The sequence below is a fragment of the Symphalangus syndactylus genome, chromosome 23, assembly GCF_028878055.3.
Source record: "Symphalangus syndactylus isolate Jambi chromosome 23, NHGRI_mSymSyn1-v2.1_pri, whole genome shotgun sequence".
NCBI lineage: Eukaryota > Metazoa > Chordata > Mammalia > Primates > Hylobatidae > Symphalangus > Symphalangus syndactylus.
The window spans coordinates 40,509,991-40,527,934 of NC_072445.2; the positions used below are offsets into that span (position 1 = coordinate 40,509,991).

General features: G+C 51.3%; 2 protein-coding genes across 2 annotated transcripts; both read left to right on the plus strand.

Annotated features, from left to right (window-relative positions):
* Nucleotides 1–754: 754 nt before the first annotated feature.
* CDSN (corneodesmosin) lies at nt 755–6,248 on the plus strand. The gene is made up of 2 exons (XM_055263230.2): nt 755–865; nt 3,676–6,248. The coding sequence occupies exons 1-2, from the start codon at nt 781–783 to the stop codon at nt 5,187–5,189; spliced, it is 1,599 nt and encodes a 532-aa protein (XP_055119205.2). The 5' UTR covers nt 755–780; the 3' UTR covers nt 5,190–6,248.
* A 177-nt stretch (nt 6,249–6,425) lies between these two features.
* C23H6orf15 (chromosome 23 C6orf15 homolog) lies at nt 6,426–10,365 on the plus strand. The gene is made up of 3 exons (XM_055264397.2): nt 6,426–6,449; nt 8,898–9,015; nt 9,297–10,365. Exons 2-3 carry the CDS (start codon nt 8,949–8,951, stop codon nt 10,205–10,207), a joined length of 978 nt encoding a protein of 325 aa, XP_055120372.1. The 5' UTR covers nt 6,426–6,449; nt 8,898–8,948; the 3' UTR covers nt 10,208–10,365.
* Nucleotides 10,366–17,944: the final 7,579 nt, after the last annotated feature.

Sequence of the window (17,944 nt, forward strand, 5' to 3'; positions counted from 1 at the left end):
CTGAGCCCTGGCTCCCAGCACCCCTCCCAACCCCCGCCACCATGCCGTCCCCAGAGGCCCCCAGAAGCGACAGGTCAGGGAGTTGGTTTTGGGAATGTGGTGCCCCATTTCTGAGAAGAAGGTTCCCCAGGTGATGGAACACGTAATAGGTATGTGGCTGGCCTGGTACTTGGGGAGTGGTGGGAGGGGGAGCCTGGGGGATGGGGGCAGAACTCATATTTGAAGGAGGAAAGTGGAGGTGGAGTGATGGGGTCCTAAGGAAGGAGCAGATCGGGGGCTGTGAATGGGACCTCATTGGGGTTGGGCAGGTGGGGCTGGAGCAGGCACCCAAGTGCAGAAGAAAACGCTGAAACGCCCATGTCTGCGAGTGGAGGGCAGATGGGGAGACAGGCCAAGCCAGGGTAGGCAGGAGAGTTAAGGAGCCAGGCGGCTGGGTATCGTGGCAAGAGTGGCCGCCCCAGAGTGGGTGGCTGTGGGGCAGAGCGCCTGGTTCCGGGTTAGGCAATGAGGAGCCGGGGCCAGGCCTGTGAGGTGGCAGGATCGTTAGGGCCTCGTGGCCATGGGTACCCCACACTGCAGCCACTGCTGCTGCTGAGTAGGCAGATGCACCGGGCTGATTACCACACTCCTCTCAGCCACACCAACTTCCCCTGGGGCACCCACCCCCTCCACCTCTCCTCTCCTCCCCACAGTGACTCCTGCCCGGGGAATGTCCAGCTCTGGCATAAAGGACCCGGGTGTCCTCGAGCTGCCGTCAGTCAGGAAGCCGTGCAGTCCGAGATGGGCTCGTCTCGGGCACCCTGGATGGGGCGTGTGGGCGGGCACAGGATGATGGCACTGCTGCTGGCTGGTCTCCTCCTGCCAGGTAGGAGGCTGGGGGCCCTGGGAACAGGAGGGAAGCGGGAGGGAGAGTCTGGGAGAGGATCCAGCGAAGGGGACGGGCAGGGGCTCTGGAATCTGCCTTTAGAGTCTGGGGGTTGCACCTCACTGCATGGTCACTTCAGGTAAGTTTCTTAAACTTCCTGATCCCCAGTTTCTGAAACTCTGAAGTGGGGTTAATGACACCTACGTCTAGTCTGTGTGTCTCAAATTAAATAATGTATGTGACACGTGCTTTGGAAATTCTAGAGGTTTATATAAATGGTGGTGGTGATTTTTATTATGGGAGCACTACAAGATAATGATTGGACATTTAATAGTAATAATATCATTTTTAGAGCCTTTTTATATGCTAGACTCTGTTTTAAGCACATTTGGATTATACATTAGAACTTTTATTTTTATTTTTTTTGTGAGATGGAGTCCCACTCTGTCTTCCAGGCTGGAGTGCAGTGGCGTAATCTCGGCTCACTGCAACTTCCACCTCTCAGGTTCAAGCGACTCTCATGCCTCAGCCTCTAGAGTAGCTGGGACTACAGGCGCCCATCACCACACCTGGCTAATTTTTTTTTTTGTATTTTTAGTAGAAACAGGGTTTTACCACGTTGGTCAAGTTGGTCTGGAACTCCTGACTCAAGTGATCCGCTCGCCTCGGCCTCCCAAGGTGCTGGGATTACAGGCATGAGCCACCACACCCGGCCTATATTAGCACTTTTGATCATTACAAGAATGGTATGAAAGGAGATTTGCTATTTCCACTCTACAGATGAGGACACTGAGGCTTGGAGAGGTTAGGAAACTAGCTCAAGATCATGCATTAGAAGGCAGCAAGGCCAAGATTACAACCCCAGGCCAGGCAACCCCTGGACCTGTGTTGTTGACCACTGGGTACTTACAGCCCTTGAGGAATTTCTGTGACCTTCCCATGGTCTAGTAAGTGGTTGGTGTCTGAGGGAATAGAGAAAGAGAGAGGCAATGCGTGGTGGATTCGTGCAGAGGACTGAAGGGAATTGGCACAGCTGGGGTTTGGCGTGGAGGTGCATGCAGAGAATTTCTTTCTGAGCAGAGAACAGAGACATCACAGAGGATGGTAGTCTGGTTGTTGGTGGAGGGATCAGGATGAGTGGCAGTAATAAATCATAATATATAATGCTTTACACTTTCTAAAACATCTTCTGGCCGGGCATGATGGCTTGCGCCTGTAATCCCAACACTTCAGGAGGCCGAGGCAGGCGAATCACCTGAGGTCAGGAGTTCGAGACTAGCCTGGCCAGGATGGTGAAACCACCTCTCTACTAAAAATACAAAAAATTAGCTGGGTGTGGTGGCGGGCACCTGTGGTTTCAGCTACTTGGGAGGCTGAGGCAAGAGAATCGCTTGCACCGAGGAGGCAGAGGTTACAGTGAGCTGAGCCCGTGTTATTGCACTCTAGCCTGGGCAACAAGAGCAAAACTCCATCTCACAAAAAAAAAAAAAAAAAAAAAAGAAGACAAACTTTCAGGTGGATGATCTCATTTAGTTTTCTTCATAGTGATGCTGTGGGAAGGCAGGGCAAATTTGGCCCCTCTGAATGTATAAACTAAAGCTCAGTGAGGTTCAGTAACTTGCTAGTATGTGGCTCTGTTTGTGACACGTGGGACCTGGAGGGGCTAGGGAAGGCAGAAGGAACGCAGGTGAAAGAGTCGTGGAGGAACCATGGGATAAGTTGGGCCTGGGGTTTTGAGCAAAGGAAAGGAAAGATAAGGAAAGATGTGGCTCCACATCCCTGAGGGAAGTCAAGGCAGCAGAAGTCAGGTGAGGAGCTGGATGGAGGCAGGTGTGCTCAGAGAGGGAAGCTGATTGTGGCCAGGAGCCTCAGAGGCTCGGGAGGTTTTGTCCTGGTTCCCTGGGCTGGGCCAGCGAGAGCAGGGCTGGCTCAGGGTGCGGTGTCCTGACACACTGGTACCAGCAGGTTCTGAAGCAACAGGTAGTGACCCCACATCCTGGCCCCCACCCAGCTTTACTGGCATGGCCAGTGCTGAGATGGGAAATAGGGTTTCCGTTCCTGACCCCAGCCTGGGCTCTCATGAAGAAGCTGGTGACCAAATCTTAGTCCTCGAGTGCCCTTTCCTTTATTTCAGCCCCTTTGCCCCCAGCTTTATCTTCTTCCAGTGTCTCCTTCTATATTTTTCTCCGCTTCTCAGCCCTCCATTGTTTTGCCTGTTGTCTTCTCCTTCCCTTTGGTCCCACTGTCTGACCCAGGATTTTTCCCCTAAGAATTTATGCCTGGACTTCTCAGAGCCTCAGTTTCCCCAATTGTCTGTCTCTTCAGGGTCCTTTCTTTTAGACCTACTTATTCCTGCCACTTCTCCATTCCCTCTTCTTTTTAAAAAAATTTTTAATTAAAAAACAAAATACAGACGGGGTCTATGTTGCCCAGGCTGGTCTTGAACTCTGGGGCTCATGCAATCCTCCCACCTCGGCCTCCCAAAGTGCTGGGATTACCGGCATGAGCCACTGTGCCCAGCCCCCTCTTATATTCAATGTATTCCTTTGAGGCCCCTCACTTTGGCACCTAATTTTCTATTTTTCTGGTTGGTGTTTGCCCACCCTTCCCAAGCAATGAAACTGCCTTTATTCGGCCACCTCAATACCCTTTAGAGACAATAGCCAGTTCTTCCTCCTTTCTCCATCCTTAAACTCTCCCTGCGCTCTGCTTGGGAGAAACCCGAGAGGCCGATGACTGAGATAAGGCAGAAAGGTGAGGGAGGAAGCCAGGCCTCCTTGGCCCTTACTAACCACTGCTTTCCTCCACAGGGACCTTGGCTAAGAGCATTGGCACCTTCTCAGACCCCTGTAAGGACCCCACGCGCATCACCTCCCCTAACGACCCCTGCCTCACTGGGAAGGGTGACTCCAGCGGCTTCAGTAGCTACAGTGGCTCCAGCCGTTCTGGCAGCTCCATTTCCAGTGCCAGAGGCTCTGGTGGTGGCTCCAGCAGATCCAGCATTGCCCAGGGTGGTTCTACAGGATCTTTTCAGCCAGGAACGGGGTATTCCCGGGTCAGCTACTCCTCCGGATCTGGCTCTAGTCTACAAGGTGCATCCGGTTCCTCCCAGGTGGGCAGCGGCGGCTCTCACTCGGGAAGCAGCGGCTCTCACTCGGGAAGCAGCGGCTCTCACTCGGGAAGCAGCGGCTCTCATTCGAGCAGCAGCAGCAGCTTTCAGTTCAGCAGCAGCAGCTTCCAAGTAGGGAATGGCTCTGCTCTGCCAACCAATGACAACTCTTACCGCGGAATACTAAACCCTTCCCAGCCTGGACAAAGCTCTTCCTTTTCCCAGACCTCTGGGGTGTCCAGCAGTGGCCAAAGCGTCAGCTCCAACCAGCGTCCCTGTAGTTCGGACATCCCCGACTCTCCCTGCAGTGGAGGGCCCATCGTCTCGCACTCCGGCCCCTACATCCCCAGCTCCCACTCTGTGTCAGGGGGTCAGAGGCCTGTGGTGGTGGTGGTGGAGCAGCACGGTTCTGGTGCCCCTGGAGTGGTTCAAGGTCCCCCCTGCAGCAATGGTGGCCTTCCAGGCAAGCCCTGTCCTCCAATCACCTCTGTAGACAAATCCTATGGTGGCTACGAGGTGGTGGGTGGCTCCTCTGACAGTTACCTGGTTCCAGGCATGACCTACAGTAAGGGCAAAATCTACCCTGTGGGCTACTTCACCAAAGATAACCCTGTGAAAGGCTCTCCAGGGGTCCCTTCCTTTGCAGCTGGGCCCCCCATCTCTGAGGGCAAATACTTCTCCAGCAACCCCATCATCCCCAGCCAGTCGGGAGCTTCCCCGGCCATTGCGTTCCAGCCAGTGGGGACTGGTGGGGTCCAGCTCTGTGGAGGCGGCTCCACAGGCTCCAAGGCACCCTGCTCTCCCTCCAGTTCTCGAGTCCCCAGCAGTTCTAGCATTTCCAGCAGCTCCGGTTCACCCTACCATCCCTGCGGCAGTGCTTCCCAGAGCCCCTGCTCCCCACCAGGCACCGGCTCCTTCAGCAGCAGCTCCAGTTCCCAATCCAGTGGCAAAATCATCCTTCAGCCTTGTGGCAGCAAGTCCAGCTCTTCTGGTCACCCTTGCATGTCTGTCTCTTCCTTGACACTGACTGGGGGCCCCGATGGCTCTCCCCATCCTGATCCCTCCGCTGGTGCTAAGCCCTGTGGCTCCAGCAGTGCTGGAAAGATCCCCTGCCGCTCCATCCGGGATATCCTAGCCCAAATGAAGCCTCTGGGGCCCCAGCTAGCTGACCCTGAAGTTTTCCAACCCCAAGGAGAGTCACTCGACAGTCCATAAGTCAACTTTTGTGTGTGTGCATGCCTTGGGCACAAACAAGCACATACACTATATCCCATATGGGAGAAGTCCAGGGCCCAGGCATAGGGTTAGCTCAGTTTCCCTCCTTCCCAAAAGAGTGGTTCTGCTTTCTCCACTACCCCAAGGTTGCAGACTCTCTCATCACCCCTTCCTCCTTCCTCTTCCCAAAATGGTAGATTCAAAACTCCTCTCTTGATTCTCTCCTACTGTTTAAATTCCCATTCCACCGCAGTGCCCCTCAGCCAGATCACCACCCCTTACAATTCCCTCCACTGTGTCTTTGAAATGGTCCATTGAGTAACACCCCCATCAGCTTCTCAACTGGGAAACCCCTGAAATGCTCTCAGAGCACCTCCAACACCTGGAGAAGTTATACCTTCCTCTTCCCCTTTACCAAATAAAGCAAAGTCAAACCATCATCTGGAAACAGTGGCCACTTTTCACTGACCTCTCTTTGACATCTGGTCAACCCACCCAACATGCCACTGGGCTCTCACTCCCAATTCCACCCCACCCTCCATTGCAGAGCTCACCATGCCCTCCTAGATCACCATCCCCAACACACCCGTTGCCTCTCAAGGCCCTTATCTCAGCCCCTTCCTGCGGCCACTTCCCTCAGTGCTCAGATGATTCCCTGGGTGAGGGAGACACTGGGGCACCCTCAGAGGTTGGAGCAGGCTCCCTGCTGTCTCTGGATCCTGGACAGATGGCTCAGTAAACTGTGGGGACTAGGTGCAGACTTTTTGCCTTCTTGGAGTCCTGGGTCTCCTCTGAGAGTCTGGGTGGTGCTCCTTCTACGCCTCTAGAGGTCTCTGTGTCCCTCATTTTCCTTCAAAAGCTGGCTGTATTTCTCTTCTACCTTCCAGCTCCTCCCACAGAGGAGGAAGACAATAAATATTAGTTGAACTGAAAGCAGAGATTGCCTGGCCTCCCAGATCCTTCCTCCATTTCCCTCCTCTCTCATTGCTCTAGGAAATCCATTCTCTTCCCATTCCTCATTCACCACGGGGTCCCCCTTCCCCTCATTTAGGGCCCTCAGTGTTTCCTCTCCCTCTCCCTCCCCTCCCCTCCCCACCCAAACTCCTTTTCTTCCACCATTAGCATGCCTCACCTTCTAGACGCCATCCTCTCTGGGAGTCATGAGTCTCGATTTCCTGGGTTTCTGGGACACCTGGACGCTTGGGAAGGCTGGGACACAACAACTCCAACCAGATTCCTGTCAGCTGAGTAGGAGCCCAGGTGGGCGTTGTTCCTGGAGCTGGGGGTGGAGAGAGTAAAGGACTGAGAGGATGGGAGCGGGGCAGGGAGTGCAGCCAAGCAGTGTGACTCACTGGCCTAGATCAAGAGGCCCGGCCCGCGGCAGAACAGAGCTGCCAGTGGTCTCTCCATCTTCACACTCCCTGCTCTGCTGGGGTCCAGCGTGAAAGTGTGAGCGACATGGCTCTCAGGTGCGGGCTGAGAGGGCAGAGTGCCCCATTGGGAAAGAGGAGTTGCCTCCACTGGAGAAGAGAGAGAAAGTGGGGTGTGTGGTGGGGTCCATGCGACTAAAGTCCTGAGACAGGCAGGGAGAGTCTGAGGCGGACAAAGTTCCTGCATCCCAAAGAGGGCAGAGTGGATTGTGCTTGTCCCTGTAGGAGCCCCACCCCCCACCCCAGGCCACCTCTCAGAGCCTCTGCTTGGCTGCAAAGGAATTCACCCCTACCGTAGCACTTAACCCATTCCCTCCTATCAGGGTGGTGCTATCTAGTCCTGAATTTAGAACTGTTGAAACTCCAAGTCTGCAATCAGCAGAAATGTATTACATTGACCAGAAAGGGATTAAATCACCCTTGGTCCAGCATCTGGCCCCTGATCTGCAGCCAATGGCAGGAATCAAGGTCCTCAGATGCTTCATGGATGGGAATTGCAGGGAGGGAATGCTCTCTGATGTGGTGATTCCTCGAGTCTCCTGCTGTGCTCCAAATGAAAAGCTTGTGTAAAACTCATACATGTCATCCAAAATGGCTTCTGGGCTCCATCCACTGCCATTTCTGGAGGGGAGCTCCTCACTCCTCCAGTGGTTAAGCCAGCAGGGGCTGGGGAGGAGGACACAGCAGCTCATGTTTAGACCTCAGGCAGCCAGGGAAGCCTACTCCTGGGGCCTCCGGGAAGCCATGGAGAGAACAAAGGCACTGCATTTTTTTTTTTTTTTTTCTTTTTTTGAGACGGAATCTCGCTCTGTTGCCCAGGCTGGAGTGCAGTGGCACAGTCTCGGCTCACTGCAAGCTCCGCCTCCCAGGGTCACGCCATTCTCCTGCCTCAGCCTCTCCGAGTAGCTGGGACTACAGGCGCCCGCCACCACGCCCGGCTAATTTTTTGTATTTTTTAGTAGAGACGGAGTTTCACTGTGGTCTCGATCTCCTGACCTCGTGATCCGCCCACCTTGGCCTCCCAAAGTGCTGGGATTACAAGCGTGAGCCACCGCGCCCGGCCTAGGCATTGCATTTTTATAATAAAAATTGCAAACTTATTTAAAAGCCAACAGACAGTTAATGAATCTCTACATTCTCATCGCCCAGCTTGAACAAGGATCAAGTCCTGGCCATTTGACAGCAGCATTTAAAGGCCCTCCTCTACTGTTACTTGGAAATAGCCACTTTTTCCCAGTGTTTCTTATACTCTATGGCACATCTGACCACCAGTGGCAGGCAGAATGATGTCTTCAACCCCAACACCATCAAAGATGTCCACATCCTAATCCCTGGAACGTGGGAATTAGGTTACATGGCAAAGGGAAATTAAGGTTCCAGATGGGATTAAGGTTGCTATTCAGCTGACTTTACAGAGATTACCATGGATTATTCAGGTGGGTCCAGTGTAGTCACCAGGTCCCTTAATGTGGACATGGGAGGCAGACGAGGAAGTCTGAGTGATACAGTGTAAGAACTGGCTGATTTTGGCTTTGGAGATGGAGGAAGGGGACCACGAGTCAAAGAACACAGGTTGCCTCTAGAAGGTGAAAAATCGGGGAAAGGGATTCTCCCCTGAGGCCCCCAGAAAGAATCACAGCCCTGCTGACGCCTTGATTTTAATCCACTGAGACCTGTTTTGGACTTCTGATCTCCAAAACTGTAAAGTAATAAATCAGTGTTGTTGTAAACCATTCGGTTCACGGTAATTTATCACTGCAGCAGCAGGAATTAGCCAGTATCTCATAAGGATGGCATCCAGGCCCATTTCCCTAGCTAGATCCAGGGTCTCATCTAGAAGCAGCTCCTCAGATGGGGCCACTTCTGCACCCCAGAACCTCTTGCAGGTTGGGGCCAAGGTGAAGGAGATATGAGGATGCACAAGAAAGGGGTGCTGGGAGGAAACAATCCAGATCCCAAAAAGAAGCAAGTGTTTCTGTTGCTGAGAGAGGCAATTAAGAGAGTGGGACCACAGGGTGGAGGTCCTTGTGTATAGAGAAGCAGGGCTGGGGAGGCTAGCAACTGGGGATGAGCTGTGAGCCAGGACACCTGGGCCAAGAAGGGGCAGGGAGGTCAAGGAAAGGAGCCAGGGCGGGAGACACCCAGCTTCCTCTGGGACATTCATTCAAGTGGCACCTGTTGCCACAGACCACATTAGGAATGAGGGTGGAATGTGGAGGTTTATTGTCTCACAACCACTAGCCCAGCCTGTTTCTGCTGTCCCCCGCCCCACTACCAGGATAAAGGGCTGGCTCTCTTGGGGCTGAGGGAGATCCAGGTGCTGAGCAGGATGCAGGGCTGCGTGGCAGGGAGCTGCGCTCCTCTGGGCCTGCTCCTGGTCTGTCTTCATCTCCCAGGTATGGAGGCCGTGATGCCCTTGGGCAGGAGGGACTGGAGGTCCCCCAGGAAACAGGAATTAAGGAAAGGGGTAAAGGCAGGAGGGTACACATTTAGGTCCCTGAGGGAAAAGGAAGAATAGGCATAGGGGGAGGGAAAAGGAAGAATAGGCATAGGGGGAGGGAAAAGGAAGAATAGGCATAGGGGGAGGGAAAAGGAAGAATAGGCATAAGGGAAGCAAAGGGAACTGGGGAATTGGGGAAGGGAGACCATTGGTTGCTTTATCTTCCCTTTCCCTCAGGCCTCTTTGCCCGGAGCATCGGTGTTGTGGAGGAGAAAGTTTCCCAAAACTTGGGGACCAACTTGCCTCAGCTCGGACAACCTTCCTCAATTGGCCCCTCTAACTCTGAACATCCTCAGCCCGCTCTGGACCCTAGGTCTAATGACTTGGCAAGGGTTCCTCTGAAGCTCAGCGCACCTCCATCAGATGGCTTCCCACCTGCAGGAGGTTCTGCAGTGCAGAGGTGGCCTCCATCCGGGGGGCTGCCTGCCATGGATTCCTGGCCCCCTGAGGATCCTTGGCAGATGATGGCTGCTGCGGCTGAGGACCGCCTGGGGGAAGCGCTGCCTGAAGAACTCTCTTACCTCTCCAGTGCTGTGGCCCTCGCTCCAGGCAGTGGCCCTTTGCCTGGGGAGTCTTCTCCCGATGCCACAGGCCTCTCACCCGAGGCTTCACTCCTCCACCAGGACTCGGAGTCCAGACGACTGCCCCGTTCTAATCCACTGGGAGCCGGGGGAAAAATCCTTTCCCAACGCCCTCCCTGGTCTCTCATCCACAGGGTTCTGCCTGATCACCCCTGGGGGACCCTGAATCCCAGTGTGTCCTGGGGAGGTGGAGGCCCTGGGACTGGTTGGGGAACGAGGCCCATGCCACGCCCTGAGGGAATCTGGGGTATCAATAATCAACCCCCAGGTACCAGCTGGGGAAATATTAATCGGTATCCAGGAGGCAGCTGGGGGAATATTAATCGGTATCCAGGAGGCAGCTGGGGGAATATTAATCGGTATCCAGGAGGTAGCTGGGGGAATATTCATCTATACCCAGGTATCAATAACCCATTTCCTCCCGGAGTTCTCCGCCCTCCTGGCTCTTCTTGGAACATCCCAGCCGGCTTCCCTAATCCTCCAAGCCCTGGGTTGCAGTGGGGCTAGAGCACGATAGAGGGAAACCCAACATTGGGAGTTACGGTCCTGCTCCCGCCCCTTGCTATGTGAGCTCAATCCAGGCCCTGTCAGCATGTTTCCAGCACTATCCCCACTTTTCAGTGCCTCCCCTGCTCATCTCCAATAAAATAAAAGCACTTATGGAATTTGCTTCTCCTTGGTGTCTTTGTTTCTGGGCATAAGCTGAAGTGAGTCTGTTCATTCCTGTTTTCTAGCCATCCCCACGGCCCTCTAGGGGCCCCTGCAGACGCTTTCTTGCTATCCCCATCCTTCTCAAAGGATCAATGCCCAAGTGCTTGAGGGTGGAGCCTCACAGTGTCACCCCGGCCAGGTGGGAGAGCTGTTCCAGAATTGTGCTGGAATCTGAAAGGGGGAGGAGGGACAGCAGGACTAATTGAGACCTAAGTGCACCTGCAGCAGGGGGCAAGGATGAGGTCCCAGAAGGCGGCTCCAGGGCCAGGTGGACAGGATTCCTTGCAATTCACAGACACGGGAAGCCAAAAGTCACAATGTCTATGCTTCACTTGTCTTTTCTTTCCCGGAAAGTCAAGCTTCTTGGAAGTGGAGGATACATTGATCTCCTCCCTTACATGCATCATTTAGCACATTGTGTCCCAGAGAACCACAGACTTTGAACATTTGCTGAATAAATAGCAGACCTCGATAAAGGAAAAGAGAAAAGGGAGAAAGGAAAGGGAGAAAAAAACCTTGGAGCCAACAATTCCACCTGGGGTGGCATTTGATGCTTTCATTCCCAAGAGATGACACAGTCTCAGCCTTTGGTCACAGTATTGTCTCTCCTGCCCTCCCTTCGGTTTTCCCAGGAGCTCAGCATCCTCACACAGGAGTTGGAGTGAGGGCAGCGAAGGGTCAGGCTACAAAAGCACAGAAGAATTAGCAGGTGTGGGTTGGGGGTGATTTGGTTCTGGATTCTCTCTTCCCTGTGCCGCGCCTGCAGTGGTCCAGGTGTATGTACTCTCCATCCAGCCAGGTCCCTGGGAGCTGGGCAGCTTGTGGGAGGGGAGAAAGGAGTAGGAAAAACACCAGAACTCAAGGGATAGGGAGCTGCCTGCCTGCCTGCCTGAGTGGGAGAGGGGCATTTCTGGAGAAGATGCCCGGTCCCAGCATCTGCCATAAGGCTCCATCCTACACTGAGAAGTCCTTCCTGGAATACCTTCCTCAGAGCCCACCTTCCCCATCACCAAGCACACTCCCTTCTTCATTACCTCAACCTCTTCACCTGATTCTTTTCCCAGCTTGGACTCTCTTGGTTTCTCCCTGCCCTAGGGCAAGGGGTTCCGTGCCTGTTTTCAGCACCTGCCTCTTCCACCAGCCCAAGGTCATTCTCTCAAGCCTGGAGTCTCATTTCTCTCTGTCCCTCCTCCTGGTGGCCTCTTCTCCATAGTCATTCCTATTCGCACATTTAAATTTGGTGTCAACAGTCCCCTGCTCTGTTCCCCAGACTCACTAGAGTGTAAGCACCACGAGGACAGGGGCTTTGTCTCTTTAGCTCACTGCTGCACCCCCAGCACCAAGAACAGGGTCTGCACCAGTGCAGGCACTCAGCAGGCACTGAAGGAATGGCTGATCCTCTCTCTGTCCCTCCCCCTCTCTTATCCTCTCTCTTCTTCCACTCAATTCCTGAGCCATACGGCTACACTCAGAGTCTAATCTACACTCCTGCTGTGGCCCTCTCAGAGCCTCACTGACATTTTTCACCATCCTCATGAAGCCCTTCTCAGTATTAAAATGCTCTGTGTGTTTCATCATTTAACTTTCATTATTCTCTGTGAGGAAGGCATTATAAGATTTTTGCGGCCAGGCACCGTGGCTCACACCTGTAATCCCAGCACTTTGGGAGGCCGAGGCAGGTGAGTCACCTGAGGAATTCGAGACCAGCCTAGTCCAACATGGGGAACATGCTGAAACCTCATCTCTACTAAAAATACAAAAATTAGCCAGGCCTGGTGTCGGGTGCCTGTAATCCCAGCTACTTGGGAGTCTGAGGCAGGAGAATCACTTGAACCTGGGAGTTGGAAGTTGTAGTGAGCCGAGATCACGCCACTGCACTCCAGCCTGGGTGACAGAGTGAGAGCGAGACTCCGTCTCGGAAAAAAAAAAAAAAAAAAAAAAAAAAGATTTTTACAGATAGAGGAACTGAGATTTAGAGAGATTAAGCAACTCACACAGGGTTACAAGTGACAGAGGTGGTGACTCAAACCTCATTTTTCTCATTATCTGTCCAGGGAGTGTTCAAGTACAACATGCAATTAACAGAAATAACAATGAACTTTTTTTTTTTTTTTTTTTTTTCTTTTTTGAGACGGAGTCTCGCTCTATCGCCCAGGCTGGAGTGCAATGGCGCAATCTCGGCTCACTGCAAGCTCCGCCTCCCGGGTTCACGCCATTCTCCTGGCTCAGCCTCTCCGAGTAGCTGGGACTACAGGCGCCCGCCACCACGCCCGGCTAATTTTTTTGTATTTTTAGTAGAGACGGGGTTTCACTGTGGTCTCGATCTCCTGACCTCGTGATCCGCCCGCCTCGGCCTCCCAAAGTGCTGGGATTACAAGCGTGAGCCACCGCGCCCGGCCAACAATGAACTTTTATTATATTTACATATAGGCTAGGTCCTGGACAAGGCGCTTCCACACACACCCTTCCAGCTAATCCTCACAACAACCCCATTGGGTGGGCACTGCGGGGCCCACTGCACAGGGAAGACACTGAGGCCCAGAGAGGATGGGGAGCCGAGGCTCACACACAGGCACCAGTGAGCCAGGGCAGGGAAGTTCATCTGACGCTTGGTGCTGATGGCTCAGGGAAGCGTGGAGTGCAACAGTGGAGAGTCCCGGGGGGATGTGGCCAGTCCCCTCAGGGTGGTCTTTGGATTAAGGTTAGTTGTTGCTTAAAAAGTGGTGGAACTGGGCATGGTGGCTCATGTCTGTAATTTCAGCACTTTGGGAACTGGGGCAGGAGGATTACTTGAGCCCAGGAATTCTAGACCAGCCTGGGCAACATAGGGAGACCTCATCTCTACAAATAGTAATTAAAAAATTAGCTTGTGCACTTAAAAAAAAACTAAGAGTAGGCCGGGCATGGTGGCTCACACCTGTAACCCCAGCACTTTGGGAGGCCAAGGCAGGCAGAGACCAGCCTGGCCAATGTGGTGAAACCCCACCTCTACTAAAAATACAAAAATTAGCCAGGCATGGTGTTGCATACCTGTAATCCCAGCTAGAGGGAAGGCTGAGGTATAAGAATTGCTTGAACCTGGGAGATGGAGGTTGCAGTGAGCCGAGATTGTGCCACTGCACTCCAGCCTGGGCAACAGAGTGAGACTCTGTCTCAAAAAAAAAAAAATCATCATCATTAGAGCAAAAATAAATTAAAAAAATAAAATATTAGCTTGGCATGGTGTTGTGCCTGTGTTCCCAGCTACTTGGCAGGCTGAGGTGGGAGGATAACCTGAGCCAGGGAGGTTGAGGCTGCAGTGAGCCATGATCATTCCACTGCACTCTAGCCTGGGTGACAGGGCAAGACTAAAAAGAAAAAAAAAAAAAAAGGCGGCTCACACCAGTAATCCCAGCACTTTGGGAGGCTAAGGAGGGTGGATCACCTGAGGTTAGGAGTTCAAGACCAGCCTGGCCAACATGGTACAATCCCGTCTCTACTAAAAATAAAAAGCCAGGTGTGGTGGTGGGCGCCTGTAATCCCGGCTACTCGGGAGACTGAGGCAGGAGAATTACTTGAACCTGGGAGGCAGAGGTTGCAGTGAGCTGAGATCGCACCATTGCATTCCAGCCTGGGTGACAAGACGGAACCTCCATCTCAGAAAAACAACAACAACAACAACAAAACCCAAAAACCAAACAACAACACCTACAACAAAAAGAGAGGGAATGTTTTCAGTAATCTGTGATATGAGAAAGGTCCTAATGTTTGCAACAGGGACTATTGCTGGCATACTGCTTTTTACATTTTTATTAGTGGTTAATTGGTGCAAGTGGTGGCTGGAGTAGCAAGAGTCATTCATTTCTCCTATCCCATAAGGGCGCTTATCCAGAAGTCAGGAAACCAAGGTTCCCCTTCTGCCATACAACTTTCTGTGCCAGGTCACCTTAGGCAAGTCATCGACCTCTGTGGACCTTCGTTTTCTCATCTGTAACATGGGATGAAAGCAGATGTCCAGCCTCCCTCACAGGGTTATTAGGAAGTTTAGGTAAGATAATGATAAGGTGCCTTAGAGACTGGAAAACCCTGAGCCATCGTAAGGGATAGATCCTAATGCAGTGCATTGTCCCAGTGAGGCAGTCCCGGCAGGACCACAGGATAGTTCTTAGTCCCACAGAGGAGAGCTGGTCTGGTGCGGTGGCTGTAGTTGACATCACAGTCGATTGATAAGGTTGATGTGATGCTTTGCACTGGGAATTACACTTGAGAGAATGACTCCAAGATCAAGAGGAAGAGTTGAATTGGCTTCTCATTTAAATATTTCACCCCGCAAACAAACTACATGCACTCAGCCATTTGTCAATAAAAAAGACATTTTTCACTTACACACACACTGTTGGGTGATAATAATAATAGCTTCCTTTATGTATTTACTATGAACTAAATGTTACAGGGTTACTTCAATTCTTACAATTCTATGATGTGCCTACTCTTTTTTTTTGGTAGAGATGGGGGTCTTGCTTGTTGCCCAGATTGGTCTTGAACTCTTGGCCTCAAGTGATCCTCCTCCCTCGGCCTTCCAAAGTGCTGGGATTACAGGCATGAGCCGCCATGACCAGCCTAAAGTGAATTAATATTTGATTCTAGATAATCTCCAGCTAGACAAGCCCCACTGTGGAAAGGTGGTAGCAACAAGCTGTGAAATAATTTTGAGACTATTTAGTTCTTTTTGGCCTCAGGATGGCAGTTGTGACTGATGCAGCAGGTATTTTTTTTTTTTTTTTGAGACGGAATCTTGCTCTGTTGCCAGGCTAGAGTGCAGTGGCACGATCTCAGCTCACCGCAACCTCCGACTCCCTGGTTCAAGCGATGCCCCTGTCTCAGCCTCCCGAGTAGCTGGGATTACAGGCATGCGCCACCATGCTCAGCTAATTTTTGTATTTTTTAGTAGAGACATGGTTTCACCATGTTGGCCAGGATGGTCTGGATCTCCTGACCTCGTGATCTGCCTGCCTCAAAGTGCTGGGATTACAGGCGTGAGCCACTGCGCCCGGCCAGAGGGTTGTTTCTTTAGCACCTCTTCCTCTGTCCCTCCTTTCTCTGAATCCTGTGCTTAAATCACTTCCTGGCTATTCAGGACCATAATCCCTCTTGCCTCACCTAGTCAAAACCCACTTCTCCTGAGTCTCTCTGTCCACTGTGACATTGTCATATGATGAATTCAGGAGAACTAACTCTGTTCATGATTAATAGGTGGAAAGATGATGAGTCTAGCAAGATAAAATCTATCTAGTATGTTAGTGGCCCCTTAAACATCTGTCACCAGCCTTCAAGCTCAGGTGCCCCTCTCTTTTCCTGGGACACCCTCTCAGTGTCTAAAGGACCTTAAGGCATTTCTACTTAATGTAATTTTGTTTCTCTTATGAATTTATTAAACAAATAGCATTTAAGCATTAAATAATATTCTTCTATTTATATACTATGTACACAACTAATACATATACATTTATGGATTTAATAATCCAAACTGATTCAAACATTAAATATTGGTTTTAGACTTAAACTCATTTAAGCATTTAATTAAAATCTTGCATTTAGCTGGGCACAGTGGCTCATACCTGTAATCCCAGCACTTTAGGAGGCCGAGGGGGGTGGATCACCTGAGGTCAGGAGTTCGAGACCAGCCTGACCAACATGGTGAAACCCTGTCTCTACTAAAAATACAAAAATTAGCTGGGCATGGTGGCAAGTGCCTATAATCCCAGCTACTCAGGAGGCTGAGGCAGGAGAATTGCTCGAACCCAGGAGGCGGAAGTTGCAGTGAACTGAAGTGCCATTGCACTCCTGCCTGGGTGACAAGAGCAAGACTCCATCTTAAAAAAAAAAAAAATCTTGCATTTAATATATAGGATTCTCCTAAATGTCTGAAACCCCCTAAGAAGCAAACAAATGCTTTTTTTTTTTTTTTTTTTTTTTTTTTGAGATGGAGTTTTGCTCTTGTTGCCCAGGCTGGAGTTCAATGGCACAATCTCAGCTCACTGCAACCTCTGCCTCCCAGGTTCAAGTGATTCTCCTGCCTCAGCCTCCCAAGCAGCTGAGATTACAGGTGTGCACTACCATGCCCGGCTAATTTTTTATTTTTAGTAGAGATGGGGTTTCACCATGTTGGTTAGGCTGGTTTCGAATTCCTGACCTCAGGTGATCCACCCACCTTGGCTTCCCAAACTGCTGGGATTACAGGTGTGAGCCACTGCACCCAGCCTACGAATGCAATTATTATTATTATTTTATTTTTATTTTTTGGAGACAGAGTCTTCCTCTACCACCCAGGCTGAAGTGGAGTGGCACCATCAGGGTTCACTGCAGCCTCAACCTCCTGAGCTCAAGGAGTCCTCCCACCTCAGCTTCCAAGTAGCTGGGACAACAGGCCTGCACCACTGCACCTGGGTAATTTTTAAATTTTTATAGAGATGGGGTCTCACTATGTTGAGATGGGGAGGGATGAGTGGGAGGGACTTTGTATTGTGGTGTGAGCACCCGCTTAGCCACAGTAGAGTAGAACAGAACATCAGGGAAATTACCGAAGTTTTTGACTCCAATCCCTGGCTCCCAGACAGCATCTCTGGACAAGCTTTTGGCCTAGAGGAACTTGCTGCCCTGAAGGGAAGGCCCTGGCAAAGACCCCATGCTGTGCTAGTTTCAAATCTGACCCAGTGCAGTCCCAGTGGTGGTGGCCACAGGGGTGCTTGTGTCACCACACCCCCAGCTCCAGGTGGCTCAGCAAGAGATAGAGAGAGAGACTGTATGTTTGGGAGAAAATAAGCAAAAAGAACAAGAGTCTATGCCTGATAATCCAGAAAATTCTTCCAGCTCTTATCCAAGACCACCAAGGCAGTACTCCTAAGAGTCTGCAAAACCACAGTATTATTGGGTTTCCCAAGAAGGACAGGCACAAACAAGCCCAGGTCTGTGAAGACTACAATAAATACGTAACTCTTCAATGCCCAGATACTGACAAACGCCTATAAGCATCAATACCATCATGACCTCATCAAACGAACTAGATAGGCTATCAGGGACCAATCCTGGAGAAAAAGAGATATATGATCTTTCAGACAGAGAATGGGAGGCCGAGGAGGGCAGATCACGAGATCAGGGGATTGAGACCATTCTGGCTAACATGGTGAAACCCCATTTCTACTAAAAATACAAAAAATTAGCCAGGCGTGGTGGCACGCACCTGTAGTCCCAGCTACTCAGGAGGCTGTGGCAGGAGAATCGCTTGAACCCAGGAGGCGGAGGTTGCAGTGAGCCGAGATCACGCCACCACACTTCAGCCTGGGCGACAGAGTGAGACTCCATCTCAAAAAAAAAAGAAAAAAAAAAGAAAAAAAATTCAAGATAGCACAGAGAAAGAATTCAGAATTCTATCAGATAAATTTAACAAGCAGATTGAAATAATTAAAAAGAATCAGGTAGAAATTCTATAGTTGAAAAATAGAGTTGACATGCTGAAGAATGTATGCCTCTTTTGAAATTTTTTTGAAAATTTTT

What these genes read in the sequence shown, in the direction of transcription:
- CDSN (XM_055263230.2), top strand. Translation starts at nt 781, where the DNA reads ATGGGCTCGTCTCGGGCACCCTGGATGGGGCGTGTGGGCGGGCACAGG. An exon ending in GGCTGGTCTCCTCCTGCCAG is followed by an intron (nt 866 to 3,675) that starts GTAGGAGGCTGG and finishes TTTCCTCCACAG; the next exon opens with GGACCTTGGCTAAGAGCATT.
- C23H6orf15 (XM_055264397.2), top strand. Translation starts at nt 8,949, where the DNA reads ATGCAGGGCTGCGTGGCAGGGAGCTGCGCTCCTCTGGGCCTGCTCCTG. An exon ending in GGTCTGTCTTCATCTCCCAG is followed by an intron (nt 9,016 to 9,296) that starts GTATGGAGGCCG and finishes CCTTTCCCTCAG; the next exon opens with GCCTCTTTGCCCGGAGCATC.